The 26,914-nt window shown below is 34.9% G+C and overlaps 1 protein-coding gene across 4 annotated transcripts in view; it reads left to right on the top strand.

Moving 5' to 3' along the window:
- The first annotated feature begins 1,092 nt into the window (after nt 1-1,092).
- KIF6 (kinesin family member 6) overlaps nt 1,093-26,914 on the top strand; it is a 151,544-nt gene continuing 125,722 nt past the window's right edge. For all 4 annotated transcript variants that reach the window (XM_088161276.1, XM_088161277.1, XM_088161278.1 and 1 more), the window contains exons 1-5: nt 1,093-1,168; nt 1,960-2,066; nt 4,118-4,192; nt 16,237-16,384; nt 18,926-19,035. In XM_088161276.1, coding sequence (XP_088017402.1) covers nt 1,103-1,168; nt 1,960-2,066; nt 4,118-4,192; nt 16,237-16,384; nt 18,926-19,035 — 506 coding nt within the window. In that variant the 5' untranslated portion in view covers nt 1,093-1,102. The remainder of the gene's footprint in view (nt 1,169-1,959; nt 2,067-4,117; nt 4,193-16,236; nt 16,385-18,925; nt 19,036-26,914) is intronic.

Below are 26,914 nucleotides of genomic sequence, written 5' to 3' on the forward strand. Positions count from 1 at the left end.
TGTCCTGTTTTTCCTTCACTCTTTATTTAATCACCAAGTAATATTTTCCATTTGTTTTCATTTTTGTCCTTTTGACTTTTTGCACTTGACTTTAGATGGTGATCAGCCCTTTTCTATTTTATTCCCTGAAGGCTCACTACTTATGCCTCATACACTTTCTGAGACAATTATTTGCTGAGCTGAGAGAGAGAACCTTTTCCCTACTATTTTTCCTATTCGGAATACAAGTTCAACATATTTTTACCATATCTGAGCTAGAGAAACTTCTATCCTTCTCTGTAAACAAGCCCCTGATTTTCCACTTAATTTAAATTAGTGTGCTTGCAATCACTGTAAACTGATCCCCGCCACTATATCCCACCAAAACTAAGGCCAAAATACAATCATGTTGTTTGCGTGACTTTTCACAGAATAATGTAACCACAAAATAATGGAGTTCTGCTCTTATTGCTCTCTATGTTTAGCTCTCATAATAAGACAGTATTTTATTTTTGCAGTATAAGTTGTGGAGTGTTTTCTTCCACAACCATTTTTTTAATTAGAATTAAGAAGTTGATGTCCTCAGTGCCGGTAATCTTGATATTTCTCTCCATGGTGTTTCAACTGCATAACGACAGAAGACCTTCTCTTGAGCCTTACGCAGGTGGGCTGAGCCGGGAGATGGCTGCGGACAGACAGGAGCGGCACAAGAGATCAGCCGGGGAATGCCCCCCGCTCCCCGCACCTCTGGGCTGGGGAATGCGAGCGCCCTTCGCTCGCAGCCCTGCGGCTCCGGCCGCGGGGAGCGCAGCTGCCGGGGAGCGGGCACGGCGAGCTGGGCCACCGGGCACCTGGGGCCACCGGGCACCTGCGGCAAGCGCGCACCTGCGGCAAGCGAGCACCTGGGGTGGGTGGGCACCTGGAGCGGGCGGGCACCTGCGGCAAGAGGGCACCTGCGGCAAGAGGGCACCGGGGGTAAGAGGGCACCTGGGGCGGGCTGGCCCAGCGCCTCCGGCCGCTCCTTGAGGCGGCGCGAGGCCGCTCCCCGAGGCCGCGCGGCGGCGCGTGCCCGCCGGCCGTGCCCGGTTACCGTTGCCGGGGTACGAAGGCGGCGGCGGCGGCGATGGTGAAGGAGAGGATCCGGGTGTACGCGCGGGTGAAGCCGCTGGGCAGGCGGCAGCAGGCGGGGGTAGGCCGGGAGCTGTGCCCCGGGGGTGCCCTGGGGATGCACTGGGGAGAGCCACCCGCGTTCCCAGCTCAGGTGGGGGCCCCTCCCTTGGGGCTCCTCCCCTGCAAGAGGCTCGGGCCGCGAGTGTGCGGCCAGGAGCTCCTGCTCGCCGAAGCCTTCGGAAGTTCATAAAATCACGAAGGAGAGGAGTTTAGGCTGTAACTGTTGGGGGTGTGGCTGAGAAACTTACTTCCAGCCTAGCTATCAGAGAAAGGCTCCGCAGGAAAACACTTGACACGCGTCACCGGGTTTGCGTAGCTCAACAGTGTTCTGAGCAAGGGAGGGGAACGTGTTGCTCCCGGGGTACAGCTGCCCTCCCAAGGGATCATAAAGATAATGAAAGTGTTCCTCAGGAACCGTGCATTTAGGTCTCTTAATTGCCTTCTGGTTTTAAACCAGCTTTTCTCAGCCTTTGTTTTGTTGTAGCCTTTCCTAATGTATTCTTTCAGATTTTTGGAGAGGTTTGCACTGGGGGCTGTGTTTTGGTTTTTTATGCTATCACAGATATTAAAGTGGTTTAGTAAGCAAATTATGCCAAAGAGGCTATGCTTTTGTTTCAAATATTATTGTAGTGTTTACGTGGTGACAGGATAATGCTATTGTGTGCTAGTTTTGTTGTGTAGTAGTTAAGGACGATCTGCTCACGTATTTAGTGCAATTTGTAACAAGTTTGTCTCCAGACAATCGCAGGTGTTACGTCTAAGGGTTCTATTGATGAAGATATTCTGTGAATTTGTATCCATCTTTATTAGATCTATTCAGCTGATAATGAGGAACCTCTGTCCAGTCTGGAGATTACTGTGCCACGTGACTTAGCAGGTGGCTTCATCAATAATAAACGAGAAAGCTACAAATTCAAGTGAGTAGAAGCCTTTTCTTTGTACCTTCTGCCTTTAGTGATTGACAATGCTATATATAGTGATACAGAGATATAGAATCAGGAAAAGTCTTATTTTAAAATTAGATTATGGTATAGATGGGTTTATTTTTCTACAACTCCCTTAACAAGAGGAATACTTCAGGATATGCTCTTCACCACAATGGGTCTGATAGCATTGGATAAAATTGTCATATTACTGTCTGTGCGTTGCAAGTCATTATGCATTTCTAAATATTATTCAAAGATTTATTTATCAGTTCTTCTATTTTGCACCTTGTTTTGAATTTGTGTGTGAGGACTGGAGCAGGACTATGTTTTATCTTGTGATCTCATGAGTTGCCATAGGCTGGCTAAGGAAGTCTTGATGTAAAGCATTCTGCTTAGAAACTGTTCAGACATAGCCAAAGCAAGGTAAAGAAAACCAGAAATTGTTGAAAGAAATAAATTCTTGGTTGTCAAGCATAATTTTTTTTTTTTTTAGGAACTTAAAGTCAGTACAGCATTATCAAACATTTTTATTACTTCAACAGAAAAGTGAGGCACCACTTTAAAATTTTGGATGAATAATGCTAGATCTGTAATCACTTCTAATGATGAGGTCAAGACTGTCTTTTTCCAATTTGGATATGCTTCAGTTTTTATTGTAAACAACAGATAATTTGTTTCTCTATGCTATTAAAAAAAAAAAGAGCTCCACATAAACAACTGCAGCTCAGACTGATGTCATTTTACATCAGCTAAGGTAATGTACTTGGAAAGAGAGGAGCTGCCCTCTCCAAAGAGATTCATATGCAACACTTCCTTGGGCTGTAGATGCCCATGCCTGACTTAATGAATGCTGATATTTTTGTTTGACTTTTTAATTTATTAAAAATTCTGTACAGATTCATTTTGAGAAACCCTATACCTTATTATCCTTAAAATGGTGCAAGAATAATTGTTTGAGTTACTTGACAGATTAGCAGGATAGAATAAATGCTTTTATGTTTTGCGTGTTTCATTTGTCTGTGATACTGCACCCACTGCATGGGTCAGCATGGTGCCTTTCTATGCACCCTGGGAAGTTATGTGTGAGAATAGAGTTGAGTATGAGTGAGAATGAGTAGAGAATAGAGGGGGGCAACACAGCAGGGCACCAGGGAGCTGCTGGAACATGTGGATGGCAACTTCCTAACATAGAGTTAAGCCAATCAGGATATTTGCAAACGTGGACTAACTGTTGAGGGATATTAAGCTTGGAGGCAGCTTTGACTGCAGTGGCTGTGAGATAATGAAATTCAGTATACTGAGAGAAGGGAATAAGGCAAAAACAGGATCACAACCCTAGACTTCATAAATGCAAACTTTGGCTTGTTCATGGATTTGCTTGAAAGAGTTCTCCGAGATACATTCCTGAGGAAATGACCAGGAAAACTGGCTGATTTTGAAGGAGAAGGATCACCTTCTCCAAGCTCAAGAACAATCCATCCACATGAACAGAAAATTATGCAGAGGCAGCAGAAGGATTGGAACAAATAGGCCCTTCCAGCCTCAAGTATCCTGAATCTGTAAAATAACTGCAGATATTTTGCATAGAAATTAACAAAACATATTTAATTAAATGTCTCACTGTGACCTATAATAATTGTGCAGCAGAATGAAAGAAATGGGTTGAAAAAATGTGAGCCTGGCTGTACTGGTGGGATGCTGTATTTGGTTATAGTGTAATCTATTTATCCAGGATTCAGTGTGGTGCCAGTTACAAACACTAATTCTCTTGATAGATTTAAAATACGGTTTCTTTTTTTCTAAGCCACATCATTTTATCAGAGGATTTTATTGTACAGATCTTGTCAAAGCAGCTCTGTGTACAGCCTATTTATGTACAATAGCACAACAGCAAACTGTGGTTAAGACTACAGGGAAAACATTGTACTAAGTTATGTAAGCCTAATGATGTAAACATTGACAATTACAAACACAAACAAAAATGTATGAATCAAGTACTGTTTTAACATTCTAAGCAATGATTATTTTCTTAATATTTTCAGATTTCAGAAAATTTTTAATCAAGAGGCAAAACAAGATGTGATTTTTGACAGCATTGCCAAACCAGTAGCAGAATGGTACGTTGTTGGTCTTGCAAGTAACCAGGGGAAAGCTATTTCTGCTTTTGTTGTATTACTTGAAGGAGAGCTGTCAAGCCTTTGTCTTGTTCTTGTAAAAGTGGATTGATGTTCTTAATTTACTAAGTACTGATGTGTCTGAATCCAGGAGATATACAATCTCCTGAGAATTTTGTGTATACTAAGGTTCCAATTTTGACTCTTAAAATAGCAATGCTACTGTTGCCTCTTTTGTTGTGCAGCGATAGAAATCTATGCCCAATTCTTTTCTTGTCTGTAATATAAGCTGACTTCATTACCTTAGAATAGTATGTTCTATATATTTTCATGTAGAGGTAAACCTAATGAAAATTTTATCCCTTCATATTATTTTTGTTAAGCTAGGGACTCCCATTAATGTTTGTGGAGATATTACTCAATCTTGTTCTTATTACTTTTGTTTTAACATGTAAGGCAGTGCTTTTAGCACTTTTTTTCCTACTCCTTTTTATAATCAAACAATGCTCATATCTGACAGTTTGCAAAGGCAAATATTTAAGATTGATTAAGACTTCTGTATTCAGTGTATGGATTGAATGCCACTCTGAAACTGATGGATTTTCCAATGGAAAATGGATTTTATGCCATTCTCTTTGCTCAGTTTGCTGTCTCTATTTCTGAAGTTTGTAGTGGTTTTAGTGTGGGAGAAAATCCCATGCTGGAGGAAGCAGAATTTCCACGTAGTGTTTGCCTGTTTATACTGCTCAAAGTCGAGACTTGTAGTGAGTTGGGAAGTATTACTTCAAGTGCTAACTTCTTTCTCATTCATTGTCTGACTCCTCTGTTGGTTTAAGCCATGATTCTTTCTGCAAGCTATTCCTCAATCTGTTGCACAGTCCTGTGTTTAACACCGTAGGAAAACAAACATCTTCAGTTGGACACTAAGCCTTTCTAAAGCTGTTACATGGAAGAAAAATATATCTATCTATTTGTAATTTCATATTCTTGCTCCCCACCCCTCCTGTTTTCTTCTCTAAAGTCCCTCATAAAGAAGAAAGGTAATTCACAGTGAAAATGAAGAGCCAATGAATTTGAAAATTCATTAGAATAAGCTTAAAAATTATGCTTGTTAAATTCTCATCCAAAAGGTCTTTCTTTGCTTATCTGACATTATCCCATATAACTTTGCATTAACTCATACACTTAATTTTGAATATTTCTGGGTTTAATGTTAACTGCAGTAAAAAAGTCTTTATCTAATTTGAGTGTGTTTGGAAAGAGAGCCATGAAAAATCTCATTGTTCCATCCTATGGACTTAATTATCCTCAACAAATGCTCAGAGTGTCAAAATTAACTAGCAAGAAACTTTTTTCCCCTTTGGAGTGTTTTGCTAGAATATTGAAATGTTTTCCAGGTGAACAGTTCATCTGTACAATGCCCTAATAAACAGGAAGGGATATTCTTCTCCTTTATTTTAGTGTTACCTGAGAAAAGACTTGTTTTATATATTCATTTTCTCCATTATGTAGGCTTTAGTTTCAGGATTTAGGTATTTTTAAGTACTTGAAAGTATTCAAATGCTACTACAATCAATAGTGTTTAGACAGACAATTATCTCCAAACAGCTGAGTCTTTAATGCTAAAATTGACTTTTAAAATCATTCTTAATGAAATTAAGGTTTTGTCTCTAAGCATTATAATGTGGTAAAACTTGTATTTGAAATTATGTTTGTGTTGTTACTGATAATTTTACTTGTATTTTTATAATAGGCAATAACTGAGGTATGTTCATGTTTTTATCCACTCCTTTAAATTTTACCTCTTTTTAGACAAAAATTTGTATTTCAAAATATCTTCAGAGTCATGAAGTTCCTTGGGTAATGGAGTCCTGAACTGGGCCTGAAATTTATTTCACTCTGTGGTTAATGATACGATTTTCATTTCCATCATGGGACAATAAGAATTGCCCTGTTTCTCTTAAAGACCACAGTTTTTCACAGTAAAATATCCTTCATTATTTGTTTCTTTCACAGTCAATATTCTCTTGCATGAAAAAGCTGTTGCAAGTACACAGATTTCTGGTTTTGGAGTCACTTTACTAAGGGAACAGTTTTTGTGTGTTTATTGCCAGAGAAAAGAAAGTAGCAGGAAAATATCAATGAAATAGTTCAGTAACATTTTGAGGTTCTTTGTCATGCATTCTTACAGTCCTGAGAAAATTCAGTTAGAGACTTGAATGCTCAGTGGAAAAAAAATTCTTGGGCATTTTTTAAACTAAAACCATAAAGGCAATGCTCAGGATTCTAAAATCTGTCTAGTTTGTTCTTGGATGGATGGAAATTGGATGCAACTTTCTTTTCTCTTTCTTTTTATTTTTTTTTCCTTTTTAAGTGTGTTTTCTTTGATGTTGGGCCACTACTTCTCTTTCTGTAAGTCCAGTTACATTGTCATTTTGCCTGTGGTTTCAGAGGCACCAGACATTAGTTCGTTTAATTTGCTTCTTCAGTCAAAAGTGCCAGCCTCTGCAAACCATTATAAGCATGTGATTTGCTTGAACTTTATTACTTTTTTCTATCCAAGAGTCATCTCTTACATTGTTTCTTTTCCTTCTAATTTTAAATATATATTCTTAATAATGTTTTTTATGCCAAGTCAACTTGATGTTTACGAAGCAACACTAATTCTGTTACTCTATCAATAACAGAGAAAATAAATAGCACTCTGCTTTGAAAGTTTGCCAATGATTAAGCATTGTTTTAACCTCACGACTAAACAAGGCTGCTCTCAAAATTTTTCAAATATTGGTATTATGATTATGTGCACAATCAGAAATTACGTAGAAAATGTTAACTATTTTGAATTAGCTGAATTTTCAGTTCTAATATGGCCAATGTTTTGGTATTAGATTTCTTGCTTTATTAAAGAATAACATTTGAAAATATTTTCTCTTCAGTTGTCTCATACAAATAAGAAATAGCTCAGCTGTTTATAAAGCTAATGGCAATCACCTGTGATCTTGTGCAAAATCTGATGGCCTTGGTGATAATGCTCCCATTGCTGCAGGTTCTGGTTTCTTCTATGTGCTATATTTATCCTAAGAATTAACATTTTCCTCATATAAACCACTTCAGTTTACTCTCAACTGGTTTTGTGCGTTTTTTTCCTGCCGTGTATTCTTACAGAAAATGCGGTAAAAATATTTTTTATTGACAATTATTCATATTGTACCTGGATATATTTGTCACACAAATGTTGGAAGTAGTGATTTGGCTTATGTGCGTCACAAAGACCTGTAGAATCTGTATAGAGCAAAAGGACACGTTGTTTCAGAGGTCATCTTGAAAGAAATGTAGCCTAAACTTTCCCCTAAATTGAGAAATTACTCTTGCTAGCTGTTCTTTCTCAAAGTGAGTACAATTATGAGGCAATAAAAAGTGAAAAGTGCCATTGATGTTTCTTCTCAAATGACTATTAATTGCTTGTGTTTGTTTTGACTTGAATTGTGCATTTTAGAATTTTTCAAGAAGGTTGCTTAATTTAAGCTACAGTTTGACATCTTAGATTCAGAATTTTTGTGTCATCTGTTATGGTGTTTATGGTGAAATTCTAAATGTATTTAGAGATCTTAGTCAAAACAAGAAAATAGATTGCTTTATTTTCTGCAGGAAAACTTCTGAAATTTCTAAGGAAACTTGCTTGCACTTATCTCTCAAAAACAGCTACATGCACATTTGGAAATCAATTTTCCTTTTTAAAGATGAGGCATTACCAATTTGGATTTGTTCCACAAATCTGGCACAAACATAAAGAAAAAATGTCATACTGAGATAATTTGTTTATTTTAATTAAAAGAAACTTTAGTCTGACCTCCAAATGCTAGAAGACATCTGAGAGCTGAGCCTCTGTGCAGACAAATTCTCCTGAAAACTTTTTTTCAAGATCATTGAAATTAAGTTCTTCCTTCTTTTTATCCTCAATATAATTTGGAAGGGGGGGGGAGGGGGAGGGAGGAGGGGCTGTTTTTTCCCAGGACCGTGTTAATTTATTTTTTTATAGCAATGAATTGAGGTTTCTTTAGATAGAAGGAAGGAAGGAAAATTAGGGACGGTGATAAAATTTTTCAGGTCAACAAGAAGTGAGATAGAGAGCCAACAGTATCCAAATATCAAAGATACTGGTATCCTGCTTTTTTTCTTTAGCCTAGTATTTTATTGTTTTAGAATATTTGTTTTGACCACATGCCTTTATGCTACTACTCATTTGAAATTAAGACAGCAGAACTCAGGTAAAAATAATAATGTGAAGCCAAAATAAACAAATAAAATTAAAGTAAATAAGTTTTTAAGATGAAAATTGTTTCCTGTTCTCGGGATTTTCTCTTACCTACTTAAAACCACTGAATTTAGTCTTACTTAATAAGAGGTTTTCATTGTTTTATTTATTCGTATTATAAACTTTGTGCAATACTTTCAGTTTTAACTTTTTCAACCTATTAGAATAATTAGGTAAGAAGGGATCTCTGTAGGTCATCTGGACCAATCTTCTGAGAAAAGCAGGTCTGGCTTCTAGATCACATTTCTCAGGCCCTTGTCCAGTAGAGCTTCAAAAGATAGGAATCCCACAATCCATTTGGGAACCTGTTCCAAGGCTTAACTACTCTCACTGTAAAGATTATTTTCCTTATGACCTCTTGGAATTTCTCCTCTTGTAAATTGTGAACCACTGCTTTGTGTTGTACCTGTGTAAGCCTCTGGGAGGAGTTTGAGTTCATCTCTAATGATCCATTGCAGAAGGTGGTAATTAAGTATATGTAAGGCCTCTTCCTCTATTGATAGGAAACAGTTCACTTGGCTTCTTTTTCAGCATGTGCTGGAGCCTGAAGTCAATTGGTTCTATCAAGCTCACTCCAGTTTCTTTAGAGTACTTTTCATCTATAGAAGAGCCCAAAACTGGGAACAGAACTCAAGCAAGAGAGTTTGTTTTCTTTTTCTTTTTTTTTTTTTTCCCCAAGTTTTGAAGGCAACTTTCTGTTCAATTCAGCAAAAAAGGTGCAGCAGCAAAGGGAGCAGAGTTCTTGGTTATACTTAGGCAAAACCCTCCCTAAAATCTCATTAACAATGAGCTCAGAAACAAATGAAAAGTTCTGTGTCCATAAGCTTTAAATAGAACAAATTATCTTCACTGGAAATTAAAACAAAATGTAGACAGAAAACCCAACCACAATAAAACAACCTCAGTCTGCTTTCAACTTCTGTCTACTGTCACTGGGCTTTTACCACTATTTATATTGTCTCTGATACTCAAGGACAAAGTACTGAATGATATTTTAGACTGTAGTAACTACCCATAAATTGTCTAGCTCTCACTTGAGGAATTTCTCACTTGAGGAATGTTAGGTAGTTGTAAACATAACATATCTATCAATATAAGTGGAATTGCTTCCATGAGTTATGCTTCTGTATCACACTATATTTAGGAATTAGACATCATTCAGGAATGAGACAAGGCGGTGGAGTGACTGGAAATGCCAGTACATAACTCTGTAACAGCGTTCATTTAAATAGGGGTCTGAACTGAATTTTCAGATTAAAAGTTCATATCTCACTGCGTATGTTTTTAAATCGCCACTAATTGCAAGTAAGTTAGAACATGCAAGTTACTTGATAAGTGAGTAAAAAAATTTGAGGGAAAAAAAAAAACCACACGGTATTCCTCTCCTTTACATTCATGTAAAAAAGTGTTCTATGCTTGATAATGGATAATTTCTCTAAGTCCAAAGTGCAGAAGAGAACATGTGTCATAAGTAATTTTTCATAAAGCTAAAACTGATTTTCTTGAGCAATCACCATGACATAAATGTTATGTAACAACACTTGGGTTATTAAGTGGTATTAAGGTTTTACTTAAGGAACATTTACTTCAGTTTACTTTGTTTTTCTATTATATGTCTCTTTTTCAAAACAAGAGAAGTATTCAAATTAAAAATATTCCATGTTAATTGGAAAAAAAATTTTAGAATGTAAGTTGGGAGTTTCTAAGGTATTAGATATATTTTTTATGCATGCAGATAAGTGTGAATCCTGTAGTGTGTTAAAGCATTTACAGCAGCAAAAAAATCTTCTGTAATCAAATTTGCCCCCTAAAATTCAGTGACATAGTGTAAAGGTGGTCATTGAATTGAATAAGCTGTGGATCATAGTCTTAATACTTTCCAGGTAGAAAATTCTTTCCCAGTGGAAGGAAAGTATCCCTTAGTATTCTGTTTAGAAAAAATACTAAAAGTATTGCAATTCCCATCTCAAACACTGTTTTAGGGGGGGATTTTTTGATAGTCTGTGTCACAGCTGGAGGTAACACTTCAACAGTTTTAATTTATCCCAGCACGTTGCTGCCATAATATATGATTAGGTTTATTTAGCAGTGGTATCAAATCAATCTCCTTAGTCAGCTGTGTGCACAAACCACCTTTTGCTTGGAAAAGGTGGGATTTAAATTCTAAGCAGCACAGAAGGTATATTCAATGCTTTCTTTTTGTTTAAACTTGTTGCTGTTTAGCCCTGTAAGGTGAAGCACAAGTGCAAACCAGCAGTTAAGTTTTCCATGCTGTCAGTGTTTTCAGAGCAGAAAAGAAGCATTCAATTCTTTAGGTAAAATGTAAGAACAGATCTAATCCTTTTCGAAATAATAATCATCTTCAAGAAGACATATAATTTGATGATAAATTATATTGCAGAATAAAAGGATAAAGAAAATTTAGGCATGTAATAAACAGTAATTATTCATACTTTGGGAGTTGCTTGTCTGAAATTTATGCTGTCATTTGCATTTTTCCCATGCACTCTGTCTTATTCTGATTTCCACTAAACAAAATATTTTTGCACAATTTTGTCTTATTCAATGATACTAGCTTTGCTAAAGAGACATTCTTATTGCATAAACACTTCTTCATGAACTCAGAATACTTGGCAGATAATCATGACGTTTCTTTATCAATAATTTGCCTTAAATTGACTCTTCTTATGGTGACCAAAAAGACAAAACTAGCATTTATCATCCCACCCTCCTCAACATGCAGGAAACGTATGTAGATGTGGTTACATAGATCTACATGTTACCATTTCCAATATAGCAAGCAAACTTTTTTTTTTCTGATACTCAGTTTTGTAGTATGTGAGTCTTCATATGACTTGACCACATGTATTTTCACTGAAACAGAAAATATATATTTACCAAGTGTTGACGTAATTATCATTTATGCTACAAAACCTGGGAATCCTGATATTCTGCTATAATGAGTTAAATATAAAATATTAATATTCCATTTGTTTTGTTCTGCCCTCTTTGGATTTGCAGCTTTTGACTTTTTGGGGCCTTTCTTGGCAGTCATGAAACAGATCTTCCACACATTAATAAGCCATGAAGACAGCTCAGTATATTAAATGAGATGGAAATACAACTTTTTGCAGATCTATTGCATGTCCGTGTTTTCAAAGAAATGTCACGGTTTTTTGTGGAAATCTTGCCTTAACAGAATTTCAAGTCTTTTCCAGATTTCTTTGAGATGTCCTTATATGCAGAAATTCGGACCAATGAGATTTGTCCCCATTCAGTGCATCTTATTGTTCACAAGTATTAACTTCAACGAGTCAGAATTACTGCTTATGCATGTGGCAAATTAGGTTTTCCTTGACACATTTAAGGTGGCCCATATTTTCTAGATAGAAACATGAAATATGTGGTTATAAGCAGTACAAGCAAAGCCAAATCAACAATTTGTTAGAAACTGACTTTTTTATATATATTATTCTTTTCTTCTTATAGAAACTAAGTCCGTTACAAATATATGCCTGCATGTTTTAGTGAATAATGAAAATGATCCCTATAAATTCTGTAATAGACTGAAACAAGTATACAAATTTAGAGAAGATTTTAGTCATTGTATTTTAAAGTTATTTTTCTCTATAGTTGGTGTTTTTAGGTCTAGTTTGGTATTGATAAGAAAACAAGACCGTCCAGTGACTCTGACATTCATAACTTTAGTAAAATATGCTAGAGACAGATTTCTCTGACAGTATTTCAGCTAATCTGTCTGGAAGTCATCCGTGAACTTCTGAACAGGGTGCTATACAGTGTTGTATAAGTGCATGAAAGATCTTTTCTGCAAAGCCTCCCCTTGGATTATGGGTCTTTGAAGTGTTTTGTTTGAAGTAGTAAAGAGACTACTTATTCAACGAAGTATCTCCTTTACCATGCCAAAATTCATCTTTCAGAGAAAAAAAAAATGCAAAATTCTGGATATTCTCATAACACGAAGGGGTCATGACTGAAAATACACTTTTAGTATATGATTTTTATTTACACATAGTTTTAAGTCCTCACATGTCTATCATAACTATCCATGTGAACCTATGTAGTTTCAAATACTGAGTTTAACAAAAATTTGGGACTTTTGTTCAGAGGCTCTGAAGAGGAAAGATGCAGGCTTTGTCTGTGGGAACTGACATCTTGCAAAGTAGGTTTTGCTGAAAAGGCAGAAAAGAGCTGCTGATTCTCTACCAACCCTTCCCAGCAAAGAATAACTCACAATATTGTTGGGGACAGTTTAATTTGCAAATGAGAATCCTTGAGGATCCCTTTGGTGGTAGCTGTTTGGAAAATATGCTCTTCTCTAGTCTTTTCATAATGGCTGTTGCCAACTTTTTTGGTACCTGCTGTAGTTATATTTTAGGATGAAAAGGACAACGTGTATATTTTCTGCTCACTATACTGCATTCTAGTATCTGAGGGACCCATCACTTTGCCAAGGGTAATTATGCAGTATAGTCTGATATTGTTTTTTTAAACAGCGTTTTATGAGTTTATGGTTTATGAAAGTTTGTGAGCTTTTTATTTTCCTAAAGGAATTGTGCATCTTGGGTTGAAAATACTATGTACAAATCTTAAACTTCCTGAGTATTTAGTAAATAGGTATTAATTTATTGATTGATTTAGTATTGGTCCATCTACATAAAAGTTACCCTTTCAGTGTTAACCTCCTTGGGGCATTGAACTAAAATTAGATTGATGGAGTTTTGGTTGGGATTTTTTTTTTTTGCCTGGAAATACTTAGAAGTGGAAAAGAGCAAAGTGTATCTCCAACAAGTATTTCCTATGATGATAAGCTGTCCATAAGGCTCATTGCTAAAACATCCTGTATTGCCATTGATTTCAAATACAGTTCTTTAAATTAAGTATGAATAAGACATATCAGGAATGGATTTTTATGACTTAACCCACGTTATCACATACAGACCTTCAAAATTGGCATTGACTAATATTCACAATATTATACTTAGAATGGTAGTTATGCATCTTTTGTTTTGAAATGTGTTCTTTCATAAATATATATTTATGCAGAAACCATTAACTTTTGTGTAGTTCATAAGTTTAATTCTTTCTCCACCAGCCAATGCAGTGAAGGCTTTTCATTTTCACTGCATCTTCCTCCCTACTCTTTTTCAGGAGGCAAGGTCATAGTATACAGTGTGTCATTGCTTCTGAGCCAACGAGCTTTGTCAGTCCTGCCTGAACTCCTAGTCCTGCCTGAACTCCTAGTCTCTTATAAAAGTGTTTTGCTTCTCAGACTTAGAAAAGGAGCTTGTTCTCCATCCTCTCCTCATGGAGTTGAATATTACTCTTAGAAGGCTTTGCCAGCAGTTTCACTGGTATTATTGGTAGCCTTCTTTCCTTACAGACTTCCTTAGCACCTCAAGAAGGCTGTCCCTAAATTGACTTGGTGGTAGCTGTAATACACTCTGAATGAAAAAAAATGCATGCTGTGAATGTGGACAGGATGCAATTATTTATATATATATATATAATTCTACACACACACACACATATACTCACACATAAATTTAGAAAATAAGGTTGACTTTTAGCTCAGAATTTAAAGAACATAACTGTGGAATCAAAATAATCTATATAAAGATAACCTATAATTGCAATGGATTAGAAGAATGCATTCTTGACATGGATATGTTACCATTTTTCGAGCTGTCAAGGTTTTCTGGAACTTTTCAGAGGTGTGCTGATGCACTGCAGAAAATGTAAGAATATATATTAATCAAAGAGCAAAAAGAAAACTCACTGATTTTTGCAGCTGTTTTGACAGCATGTGGTATGTGATATTTTATCCTGTGTTTACATGTGAGGTGATTTTAATCAACAGCTTTTTCTGAAGTACAGGCATGTCAGGTTAATAGCTTGCAGCCATGCATTTAACATGGTTTTAACATGTTGCAAGTCGCACCTTTAAAGAAGAGAAGGAGTAAGAAAACTTAACAACCCCAGTTGCTAGCTCTGAAGAGCCAGACAGCTCTTCTGTATGAGCAGAAGAGCAACTATGCTGCATCAGACAAAGGTTCCATCTAGTGCACTATGCTGTCTCTCACAGGGACTAACAGACAATGCACAGAGGAAAGCAATAAACAGAGTAAGCATGTAGAGCTGCCTCCCCCATATATCCTCTTAGTCTTTAGTTATTTGTAGTTAAGGGACTTTCTGATTTCTCTGTCATTTGTAGCCCTGAAGAAAAACTTTTTGGTGATTTAGTCCAATCACTGTTGAAGCCTCTGTGACATTTTAATGTACAAAACATGACGTGGCAAAGAGTTACACAGCTTAACTACAATTTGCTTGAAGAATCATTTCCCCTTGCTAGGTTTGAATCTGCCATGTCTGAACTTCTGTTGATACCCCCTACCTTCAGACAACTCATTACTGTCATCAGCATTCAGATATTGTGACAGTGGGCACTAGAAATTCCTAAGATAGATGAATGAGGTGTTTTATCATAATAATTGTTTTGATTTTTAACATCTGGGATCTAATATCTATATATATTCCGTGTTTACATGTTTTGGGAGCAGATGTTCACTGTAGCTCCTTTCAACATGTTTCTGTTTTTGTCTTTGACATCCTACTGTAATGGATTAAAATACGCAATTTGGCAACTACTCAGGCCTTTAAATAAACTTTAATAAGTTGGAGAATCATTGCATCTCTCGTGGCGCCAGACCAGCAGCTATCTATATACATGTTTCTTTTCCTCTTATGCAAGGGTTTTGTCCCCTCTTTTTATTTATTAAAATCGTAGCTTATTTATCATTTTTTCTTTAAACAAAATGCACGAGAATAATTTTTGCTTTTCAATTTGTTGAACAAAATTGGTAGGTCTTTAAGCATTGTAAATCCAGTCCAAAATTTAAGATGATTGAGTTTATCTACTGTTTGGTGGCAATCAGATGGAAGTCAATGGTGGTGAATTAAAGAAAGATATTTGAACAGGACTTTTATTAGGCACTTCTGTAAACAGAAGTAAGAGGTGTGAAAAAGATGAGTCTAAATGTCATTTCATGCTATGCCATTAGTAGCTATTTTGTCTCTTCTATCAAAGCTTCTTATACAGTCATAATGATAACAGAGAAGTTTGCTATTACCAATGTGTGTTTGTATGTTTTCATAGTAAATGAAGATTTTATTACACTGATTTAAGCACGGGTTGTCCTGCATACTCTTATCCAAGCACAGTCTGACAGTTTAGTATAGCCATGTTCTCAGAGTAAAAGCTGTACCCTGGTATAACAGTATCCTTGCGTGAGTTTCTAACCACAATATTAGTTTTCTCTGTTTGCATTTAATCAACTTCTATGTGAATTATTTCTTGATTCTTCTAGTGTATGAATGGTACAATTCCTGATATCGACAGTCTTTAAAGAGATTAAATATTAGCCTTGCAAAAAATCATCTGCCAAACTGAAAAGTATGAAAAGGTTGTGTAAATAGTAATAAGCATGATCAGCTTAATGGATTAAGTCAAGACATCAAGAAATCCTTCAATTCTAGTTAGTTTAAATTCTATAGAATCTAGAATATATACATTGAAGTGTATTCTTGTATTACCAAAGACAGTTGCTATGTAATTAAGAATTACTGTTAATTTTATTTTGGATCTATACAAAGTTGATCATGGACAATATGTTCTGCCTTAAATATTAATTATCTTCCTTTTTTAATTGTATAGTGTGTTGGCTGGATACAATGGTACTATCTTTGCATATGGCCAGACAGGCAGTGGCAAAACTTTTACCATCACAGGAGGAGCTGAACGTTACAGTGATCGAGGCATCATTCCCAGGACCTTATCTTATATTTTTGATCAATTGCAGAAGGTATGAACATTATATTCTGTTCATTTTTAATGTCTGGCTTCAAATGTTTAACTATTGCTAAAGGTTGTTTTTATAATAGTTTTAGTGAAAGTCCTAAAACTAGTGCTTAAGAAAATATCTAACCTGACACGGTACTGACTGTTTGCAAGAATATATTTGTAGTTGTGTTGGCTACCTGGTCTATTGCAAAAGTCTGAAAATAATGGGCACCATTGTGGGTAGCTTTTGTAGTTTAAAAACCAAACTATTTTTAGTTGGTGCAGCATACCTCCAGATCACACAAGTGGTTCTCCTTGTCTAACACTTTTATCAGCTCCACTCTGGTTTTGCATTGCATGCATTGCATTTCATTTTGACTTTCTATGCAATGAAATGAGTCAGTAAGCAAAAGGATGTGCCAGAATAAGCACACTGATTGTTTGCTATGTTTATTATGTTTGTGAGAAATTTAATTTTCTTTCAGTGTCTGAAATACTTGCATGAGTGAACACAGTTATTCCAGTGCTTTTATAATTATAGAAGGCAAAAGTGAAGAGAGGAAGAGAGGAATCTTGTGTAATTTATGTTTTGTCTCTTCATTTATTCCACCAGGTCTATGACTCATTAATCTTTATATTTTATCAAAGCTATTTAATTAAGCCAATTTAAATATTATTTGACATTAACATAAATCATTCCACTGTACTTTTATACTCTTTCAGTCATGTACTGCAGAGTACCAGTCTGTTTGCATAAGGGCGTATGTCTCAGTCACATTAATATGCCTTGTCTTAGTAATGGTTAACAACAGTAATTGCTTTGGCTCCTTGGAAGTATGGTTTTGGCAGGTAAATGTACACAGCATATGGCAGGTGCACGAAAACTTGCCATTGTGGGAATGGAAATGAAAAAACCCCACATATTCATGTCATCTTAGACCTGCTGCGCTCACTCTACCCCCATGGAGGACTTTGGTTGTGGAACGTGAACAGGTTCCTCGTGTAATTGACAGCAGCAGTGTCAATGCATCAAAATTCTCTTCCAATTTTAATTATGTAATAAAAACGAAATAGGATGAAGAATAACTAATATGTTTGTCACTTTCTCAGCACAGAAATAACTAATGTTTCCCTGTTCAGACTGGGTTTTGGATCAAAAGCTATACGTAGTTATGCTTATGGGGGTATTTCAAATCATTGTTTCATATAATTTTTTTTACTAGAGCCTTTTAACGAATCTCTTCTTGGTGTTTTATCTTTCCTCTTGCCTTGCTTTTAATATCTTTCCCCTGTTTCATTTCTTTAATACCTACAACTGTGGTTTGGAAGGTGCTCCAATAGTGGAGAAGAATCATTTGCCTTCTAATCCTAAGTAGGATGAAACAGGAGAAAGTGAAATCAGGGACATGAAATACAAGACTTGTTAAGCTTTTATTTGGATAAAGACAGTGCAATTTGAAACCAAAGAAACAAAACTTTTTACCCTAAATGAGAAGCAAATCCAGCCCTTTGTTTTTAATAACATCTCCTTTTAATTTAGAAATTCCCCTATTTCCAAGGCATCCTGTTTGAGCTGTTCCTTACTACATTTTTCCATCCATCTGTAGTGTTTCTTTTAAATTATGTCCCTTGAAATACTGAACTGTCATAACCAATTAAAAAAAATGGGAAATAATTATTAAATGAAAGTGACAAGTTATATCTCAAAGTATTTTGCAAAAAAAAACTGTAACGGATTGAATTATTAAATTTCTACTGTGATATGAGTGCTTTCACAGTGGCTTTGTCTGCTGAAAAGAAATGACTGATTTTTTTATTCTTTTTTTTTCTTTAATTTTGGAAATCATAGCCCACTATTTTGAGGTTTATGTTGTTTGGATTTGGCTTTGGGGCAGAGGAAAATTCTGTCTGCAAAACTCAGTTGTGTTAAATTACTTTTTGGCAATGTAATTTACCAAAAGAATTGTGATTGCAGAGAACAACTGACATCATATACATATCATTAGTGCTCTAATGTTATGATGAAGAGAGTGAAAAGCAGTATGTCACTGATGTTTATAAATGAAGTAAATCTTATTTTTGTTGCTGTTTTTACTTTCTTTTTTTTTCTTTAAGCATAGTCTTTCTATCCATAATATGAGCGTTTACCTTTTTATAATAACATTCTTTTTTGAGTGCAGAAGTGAAAAATGTCATGTTGCATAGTTCTGTAAGCAGCTCTCATGTTCTAAATATATACAGACTTTTTAAAGTATACAGAATCAATTAAAAATCTCAGACTAAACTCATGGTCATGGTAGAGTTTTTTGGGGGATTTTTGTTTTAGTGAGTTTTGTGTATATGTGTCTCTGTTTTGATTGGGGGTTTTTGTGGGTTTTTTCCTTTCTTCTTTTTGAGTCCTTATGCATATGGTAACACATAAACATGAAAGGATCACCAATTGAAAATGTGCGCCATACCCAGGAAAAGAGACAAAGTGAGAAAGTGACTTTGAAGCCATAGAAACAAATTTGTCTTCTAATCCATCTCTGACTTCTGTTTATAGCACTATTTTCTTTTCCAGGATAGCAGTAAAGTGTACACAACTCATGTTTCCTACTTAGAAATCTACAATGAATGTGGTTATGATCTGCTGGACCCGAGACATGAGGCCTCCAGAATGGAAGATTTGCCGTAAGTAATACAATTACAGAAAATCATCAAAATCGAGAGGAATCTTTTTCATATACCTTATTACATTGTTTGGGGACTTTTTGAAGTTGTGCTACTGATCTCAACATCCCTTTAATCAGAATAATTTGTTTTCACAATTTTATCAATGGTGCCTATATATTCTGTTATTTTGTGTGTATGGAGGCTAGTGAGTAACCAAAAATGAAAGGATTAAAAGTGTTTGTTGCTATTACACAGAAGAGATTTCTTGCAGCTACTGACAAGGAGGTGCACTTGTTTTTCTCATGGCAGCTTGTCTCTTTGTATGGCATGTATGACTATGTGTGGCAGAGACATGTAACAGGTGGTATTTCCTTGCAGCATTAATGAGAAAATGTCCCTGCTTTTATTTGGACCTTTTCCTTCAAGGATAATTATTTTTCTAGAATAAGCAATTATGAAATAAAGAAAGTTACAACTAGAAATTAGGCCACAAGGAGCTCCAGAGAACAGTACATTTCCTTCAGAATGGATGGTTGTTATAACAGTTGTCATTGATCAGATGCTAGCACCTACTAATGCTTGGAGAAGGGTAGTAAACAATGGTTTGTAGGTCATGAACACTCCAGGTGAAGTTAAAGACTGCTAATTTATAGGAAATCTAAATCCTAGTCTCTAAATCTGAAATAATAGCTTATAGTCTGTGTCATTTTTAAATAACCAAGCAAGCACTAAATAGGTGTGAATAAGTGAGTTGTTCTCTGGATTCACAAGTGCCCTGAAATAATGCTGGGCACCATGAATTCTATCGCTCAACATGATGGTAACAGACACTTGTAAATAGCAATGAAATCGCTGCTGATACAAGAGCAGGAAACATACTGAAAATTTTCAATGGGGCAATAAAAGGAAATCAGTAGAATTTTATTTTGAAATAATTATTTGTCATTCACATATTATTATACCGTGTTATTTATTTTAAAAAATCTTCCAACATAATTTTTTATTGTGTTTAAACGCAACATTATTTTTCCACACAGTATGGGGTATCTAGGATATGTATGTACAAAATAATTTTCAAGATTGGTCTTTATAAAAGAATCTAGTTTAGAGATTAGAAAAGCAGCAGACAAATGCAAAGTGTGGGACTGGGCTGTAGGAATTGGTCTAATTGTTTCAGTTTCTGTACCTGAAAAATGGAAGTAAGATTTATTGTTTTATGACACATCCGTGCTGTAAGGACTGTGTGTCTTTATAGTGTCTTTCATGATGATGTTTAGGATTCTAATTTAACTCATTACCTGCTTCCTGTGGCATGCAGACAAAAATTTTAATCAGAGGCTAGTTTGGTTAATATAATTTAATTCTGTGTCCATTTTTACAGGATGTAAAAAATAGTACGTTACAGTTTTTTCAACTTAATAAAGTTAATGCTAATAAGTTATTCAAGTTTATTGCATTATTAATTTCATTTATTAAGTTATTTGAAATATTTTATCTGAACTCATTCCAATTAACATTTTATAAGAACTAATTTATTCAATTCTAAAAAACTGAATTTTAATAATTTAATTGCAGCTTTGGAACAGATATTTGGGGTCACGTGCCCTGGAAAATATGTCATATTTTAAAACTAGGTACAGAAAATTTGCTAATAATTGTGAGTTTTAGAGTCCTCCAATTAGTTTATGTATGAAGATTCAATTAAACTAAACAATAACTCTGTGTTGTGTATAAGGTTATTTAAAAAGTAAAAGTTGATAGATAATTTGATTGTAAATTAGGAATAAAACATGCTGGGATAATCATAATTACCTGCTGTTACATGTGTAAATTTACATAGTGTATACTACTCCAAGATGAGCTTTAGTAAGATAATAATTTTTTCTCTGCAGAGTAACTAATGTTAATAAGTGCTTCAAGGTTTTACTGTACATTATTATTATGACATTATTATTTCCACTGCATCATTGATCAATAAAAATATGTTCTGTAAACTGAAACTATACCTACATGACTCATATTTAGCATGTGTAAAAGTATTTAATTAATAAAATATGTTTTGTTTATTTCTTTAATATTGTAGTCTAGGGATTCAAAACTTAAAAATATATAGTATCATTCTGAGCTCAAAAGGGAGTAAAAGTTGCAGAAATGAGTAGTTGCATGATTAACTATACTTTAATTACTTGATTAATTTTCTTAAATGGTAAAGTAGAGGTTACATATACATAAATAGTAATCACATATTTTAACATTTACCAGCTTTTTATTACTTAATATATATATTTTTGGAGAATTATATGTGCTTAAAACCTCTTAATATTTTAGTGATAGCAAAATGCAAACTAATAACTTTAAGTTTGCTTGAAAGCTTGTATTTAATGAGAATGTTAAAAGGAATTTATGGTTTTTGTACTTTTAAGGTGTCATATTGTGCATAATTTTCTGTTGAACTCCACAGTGGATCATTTAAGCTTTAAGCACCATAAAAAGCCAAAGGCAGGGTATTCACCCTATGTTCTTGGTAAATATTAGCAGTCAATGCTGATACTTTTTAAAGTATGTAAGATGGACAAGAAGAGTATTGAAGAAATGTGTCATTTTAGAAGAATAAGCAAAAAGATTAGTTAACTTCATATAACGTGCAGATTGTTCTGGAACAATATTGTTAGTTATATTCTTGCAAAAGAAGGGGATGTAGTTTGAATGAAAGATTGCTTCTGACCAGCAAACTCTGCACTCTTAACTTTAAGTTAACAGTTTAATGAAAGGAAAAAACACAGATTACATTCAGGTGATAGAAGTTAGCAAAGGCTTGTGGATACACTAGAGGCTTGTTGATAGTACTTGAAAAATGAGACATTAAAATTGTATTTGATGCTTAAGGCAAAGTGAATAATAAACATTTTTAAAATTGTCCATTGCATCTAAACATTACATGGTTAGACTTGGAATCTCAGCTCCTCAAGTCAAGGTTTTGTGTGTAGCCATACTTCGCATATCCTGTAGACTATGAAATTTTCATCTTAGCATTGCTTACTCATTTCATCTGAGTCTGCCAGATGAGAAAGGAAGAAGCTCTCACAAAAATAATCAGTACTTTTATGGAAATAAATTCCTGACAAATGCATGAATGTCGGCCATATTGCTGCACTTCCATATGTCCATCTATATGTATACATATACAGACTCCTATGCAGAATTATGTAATTATTTGCATATTCATGCACATGTAGGTATATTTATACATATACCTATTTTATATACATACATATAGATATTTATATATGTATACATTAATAGGTATCATGTTTCTGATAGTTGTTGTAGAAATATCTGTAACTAAGTTTGGTTTTGAAATCCCATTGAACTTCTGTTTTAGCAGAAAAAAACAATTTCCTTGATGTCTAATTGGACTTTTACTCATAACCCATAGAAGATATAATTTGATATACCTTAATGTTTCATATAAATATTCTTCAGTTTACAATTGCAACTTGTTTCATGATACAAATCTGAGAGTGTTTTAGTTTTGTGACACTGCAGATGAAATCCAGCATATGTAGATACAAAAAAAAAATTTGAAGAATCTTACTTGCTAGAATGAAGAAATTTAATTTAATATTGACAATCTAATTCTATTTGTAGCTGTAGAGAATTCCATGTTCATACCCGGAAATTATGATTGTTTTCAACACAAAGATATGAAATTATTGCTATAAAATAAAGCTGATAGAAGACTATTTAAATACTTACTGCCACCTTATGTTTTCATAAAAGTTTAGCAGGAGTGTTCAAATTAGGAATACTTTTCTAAAGTTCTTAATTTACTATGCATTTGTGCAAGAGCCTTTTATGTCCAACAGGTTCTCAGTTGTGGTTTATTTGTAATTTATGTAACTCAATGCTACTGAATTTCGCTTTGGTTACAACCTACCGGTAAAACTCTTCTTAATGTGTTGTTATTTATTCAGAAGTAAGAAATTTTTAACACCATATATAACACAAAAGTAAAGACTGAGGTTATAGAACCAATAGTCAAGAATGACTAGATTAATTCTTAGGTGACCAATAAATTACTTTTTTACCTGTCTGATGGCAGGTCACCCTCTTGCATGTGAAGACACACTACAATTAGTGCTGTTTTGCCTTAGGATGACAGTCTAAGCTGCAGTAATTGAGGAGCTGCTTGTCAGGGAGCTCACACAACCATTATTTTGGAGTGAGGTGATCAGGGGAAAATAGAATCTAAACTTCAAGTCAGCAAAAGAGATTCCCCATTTTTCTATGAAGATTCTTTGAAGTCCTCTTTGAGAGGGAAATGTTTAATTTTTAGTATGATGCGGTCTGACTTTAAGAAAACCATACTTTAATCTGAGAGCAAATTAATTTCAAACATCAACAATGGCTATATCAATATATGTTAGTAACATGCAGAACTGTTATGTTCCATTGGCTCAGTGTGAAATAATTTCCCTTTAAACCAAACCTATTACTGCTTATTGGTAAATTACATCAAATGAGTTTGTATCTTCTGTTTCTCTACTGCCCTCCAAGGGTTTTAAGTGTTACCAAATTGCTGACATGGAAAGCTAAAACAAATATTATAATAGTTCCTATTTTCCTTAACAAATAAGGATAAAAATAAAATAAGGCTAAAGGAATAATTATCAACGTATAGGAAATATATTTTATTCAGTCTGTTTTTTTTTTTAATGCAAATAAAACCTGATTCTTCTCTCCAGTCTCAGCAGTGGTAATGTCAGCCTCTTTTAATGGCTGTACCAACTATGTCATCTGGAAACTGACCACCAACGATAAACCTTCAAGAACTATATTTTCAGTGTTCTAAGAATTATCAGTATTTTAAAACTCCTAAGGCTAATAATATTACTGGTTCACTTGTTTTTATATCAAATACATTCTTTCAAAATTAAGAGTGTTCATTGTGTAACTACTGAATACCAAAGGTTAAGAAAATACAAAGTTTTGTAAGGTAAGACTTTTTATTAATTAGAGGAGAGCTAAACACTGTTTTGAATAATTTCTTCTAAGATTGCTTTTTTTTTTTTTAATTAGAGTTCAAACAAATTACACTATAAATGCATACAATAACATTAACATACTAGATATTTTCTTATTCAGATCTATGTTTTATGTTGTTTTGGTTCCTGAAAAAGAGTATTAAGTGCAGTGAAAATTTTTAAAGGTAACTTTTCTACAAGCATTTGATGAGTGAATGTCAAAGTTTATTTAACTATTTTTTTTTATGAGCGAGATTATTGAAGTTGCCTGCAAATTCGAACAGATTTTGTATATTTTATTCATATGTGAACCACCGATCTCATTGTTTCAGCTTTGATTCCTTGTTCTATGTGGCGGGGTGAGGCGGGAGAGAGTGCACAGCTTTTTCCAGATTTCAGTAAGAAAGATTTAGCAAAAAATGGCTTAATAGGGTCATCACTTTGTAAGACAGAATAAGAAGAGGAAGATGGGTGGCAACTAAATCTTGCATCCCATCACATTCTGGGTGCCTTGTATCCATGCAGCATTGGACAGACCCTGAATGGATTTCCCCATGGCACACTGCACAAGAGCAGTGCAGGTCCTGGCCATGGAGAGGAAGGTCTCCCTTTTGCTCTTTTGAGCCTTAGTATAATTTCCTTACAAGAAAACAGCTTCATTCTAGAAGGTGTTCTCCTGAGAACTCAGTGCATTTTTCTGGCAGCCAAGGGATCTGTGCGGCACAACTCAGGCCTGAATGCCTTGCTGTGTGTGCAGCACCTCACAGCCTGTGCCTGCTCAGGTTCACTGTTATATGAATCATTAACTCCTAAATATGTGTTAGTCTCCAGTCATGTCCATAACATCCAGAACAGCCAAACTGTGTTTTTGTTGTCTCAAAACAGAATCCATTGGAGACAGTGGGAAGGATTTCCTATCACAATGTGATGTGTCAAACAAACAGTCTGCACGAGCACTTACTCATCTCATACTTGTGCCGTGTCTCATAAGGGAGATTATGCTCCAATCTCTACTTGGATGGAAAGTTAAATCTGGGCGCTGTTGAAAGTTGTGCGGGTAGCTGAATAACGTTGTAACTTTGCCACTTGAATAAGTGTTGACTTTGTCCTCTATTGTGGTATTCAGGGAGTTGTACTTCTGAAAGATCATCTTTTTTGAGATGATACACATAAGATGCTTATCTTGATCACTCTGTCCTAAAAGCTATGATTCCTTGCAGTTTTACAAAATATTACCTATATGTATCCATTAATTTATTCTGTTCTTCTGAACAGACTCCGAGATTCATACTTGCTGCTTTTCTCTTTTATCGTTTTCCTAAATTTAATTTTGGCTCTATAGTCTCCTCCCAATGAAGTAATATCACTATATCCTGCTCATGTATTGGCATAGAAGTCGTGTATCTTCATATGTTGCTTGTTTGCAGCATTATGACTAATGTTGAAATGTTTATGAAGTTTTTGAGATAATTTTAGATTTCTTTAATTCTAATCCCTAGAGACAGATATAATAATAGAAAACTTGACTTTTTAAATGATCATTTGCTTTCTAAAATAAACTAAGGGTGTTTTTTATTATTATTTATAGTACACAAATTAATGAGGTTGTATTAATTAAAGGGAGCTTTAAGGTCATTGTTTGCCGGTAACAAGAATTTAATAAATGAAAGCATTCAGTGTGCGAGGCTCTCCTGCATTGGTGGCAGCTCAATTGATGCAGAAAAGGGCACAAGTTAATAAGGGTATACTGTAATCAGAACTGCTCTAGGCTTTAGTGTGTGATGCATACACAGATGCAGACAGAATACAACTTGACATTATCAAAAGTTTGATATGCAAGAGCAGGATTAAACTCTGGGATTCATACTTTGAATGGGGTAGCTGAGTTTTGTGATTATATAAGAAATGTCTTGTACAACCACACAAAAATAAGGCTAACAGTGGGAGGCAATCATACTTGGAAATGCAATTGTTATGACTACCAAAGAAGCTTTGTATGAACTTTTACATGTAACTTTTCTTTTTTTAAAACAGTGAGTGCATTGCAACGTGTTAAAATTACTCCACTATATCCATTTGAATGTTTTGTCCATCAGACTGTGAGCTACTCCCACAGTATCTAAGAGTAATACTATGGAATGCTGCTTTGATGCTTGATTTCATTTTCAGTTTGGGGTGGTGGGGGGAAAGCCAAATAAAGCAGAATATAACTAAATCTCTCTGTTTTGTAGCAACTTGAAGTAATTAAAATGCAAGAACTACCTACTGATAGAAACTCAAGCCCCATACTCCCTCTTGTGGCTTATCTGGACGAACATGAAAAAATATTTATATGCATATATGTATACATATAGGGTATATGTATAGATAGAAAGTATTATCTATACTTACACAGAAAAGAAAGTTTTGGTTTAAATAAAAGCAACAACTTCCTACTTTTAAAAAAGTTCTAATTTGTTTTAAATTGTATCAGAACATACAGTTCACCCTGAAGGATATGTTATCTATCCTCAGATTTAGTGTACTTCTGTTTTAACAGATTCTTCTCTCTGGGAGTTTTCCAAATCCAGTGAGGCACTCCATGTTGGATACTATAGAATATCCCAACTGAGACCTAATGGCTACTCAGTAATGCCAATAAAGTGTAATTCTCAGTAACCATTTCGAAAGAAAAAACTTCTTATGTTAAAGGACTATTCAAAGAAGAGAAAAGGATTTTCAGTAATATTTAGCAGCTTTTCTGGAGCTTTTGCCATATCCTTGCTACTTGCATCCAATTCCTTTCTGAAAGCTTTAGTCTTCTAGAAGTGTAACTAAGAATATTTCTGACAGGGAGAATAAATAAAATCGTGCTGTTAGCTTGCTTTTAATTT

The sequence above is a fragment of the Sturnus vulgaris genome, chromosome 3, assembly GCF_052056855.1.
Source record: "Sturnus vulgaris isolate bStuVul1 chromosome 3, bStuVul1.hap1, whole genome shotgun sequence".
In the NCBI taxonomy this organism is placed as follows: domain Eukaryota; kingdom Metazoa; phylum Chordata; class Aves; order Passeriformes; family Sturnidae; genus Sturnus; species Sturnus vulgaris.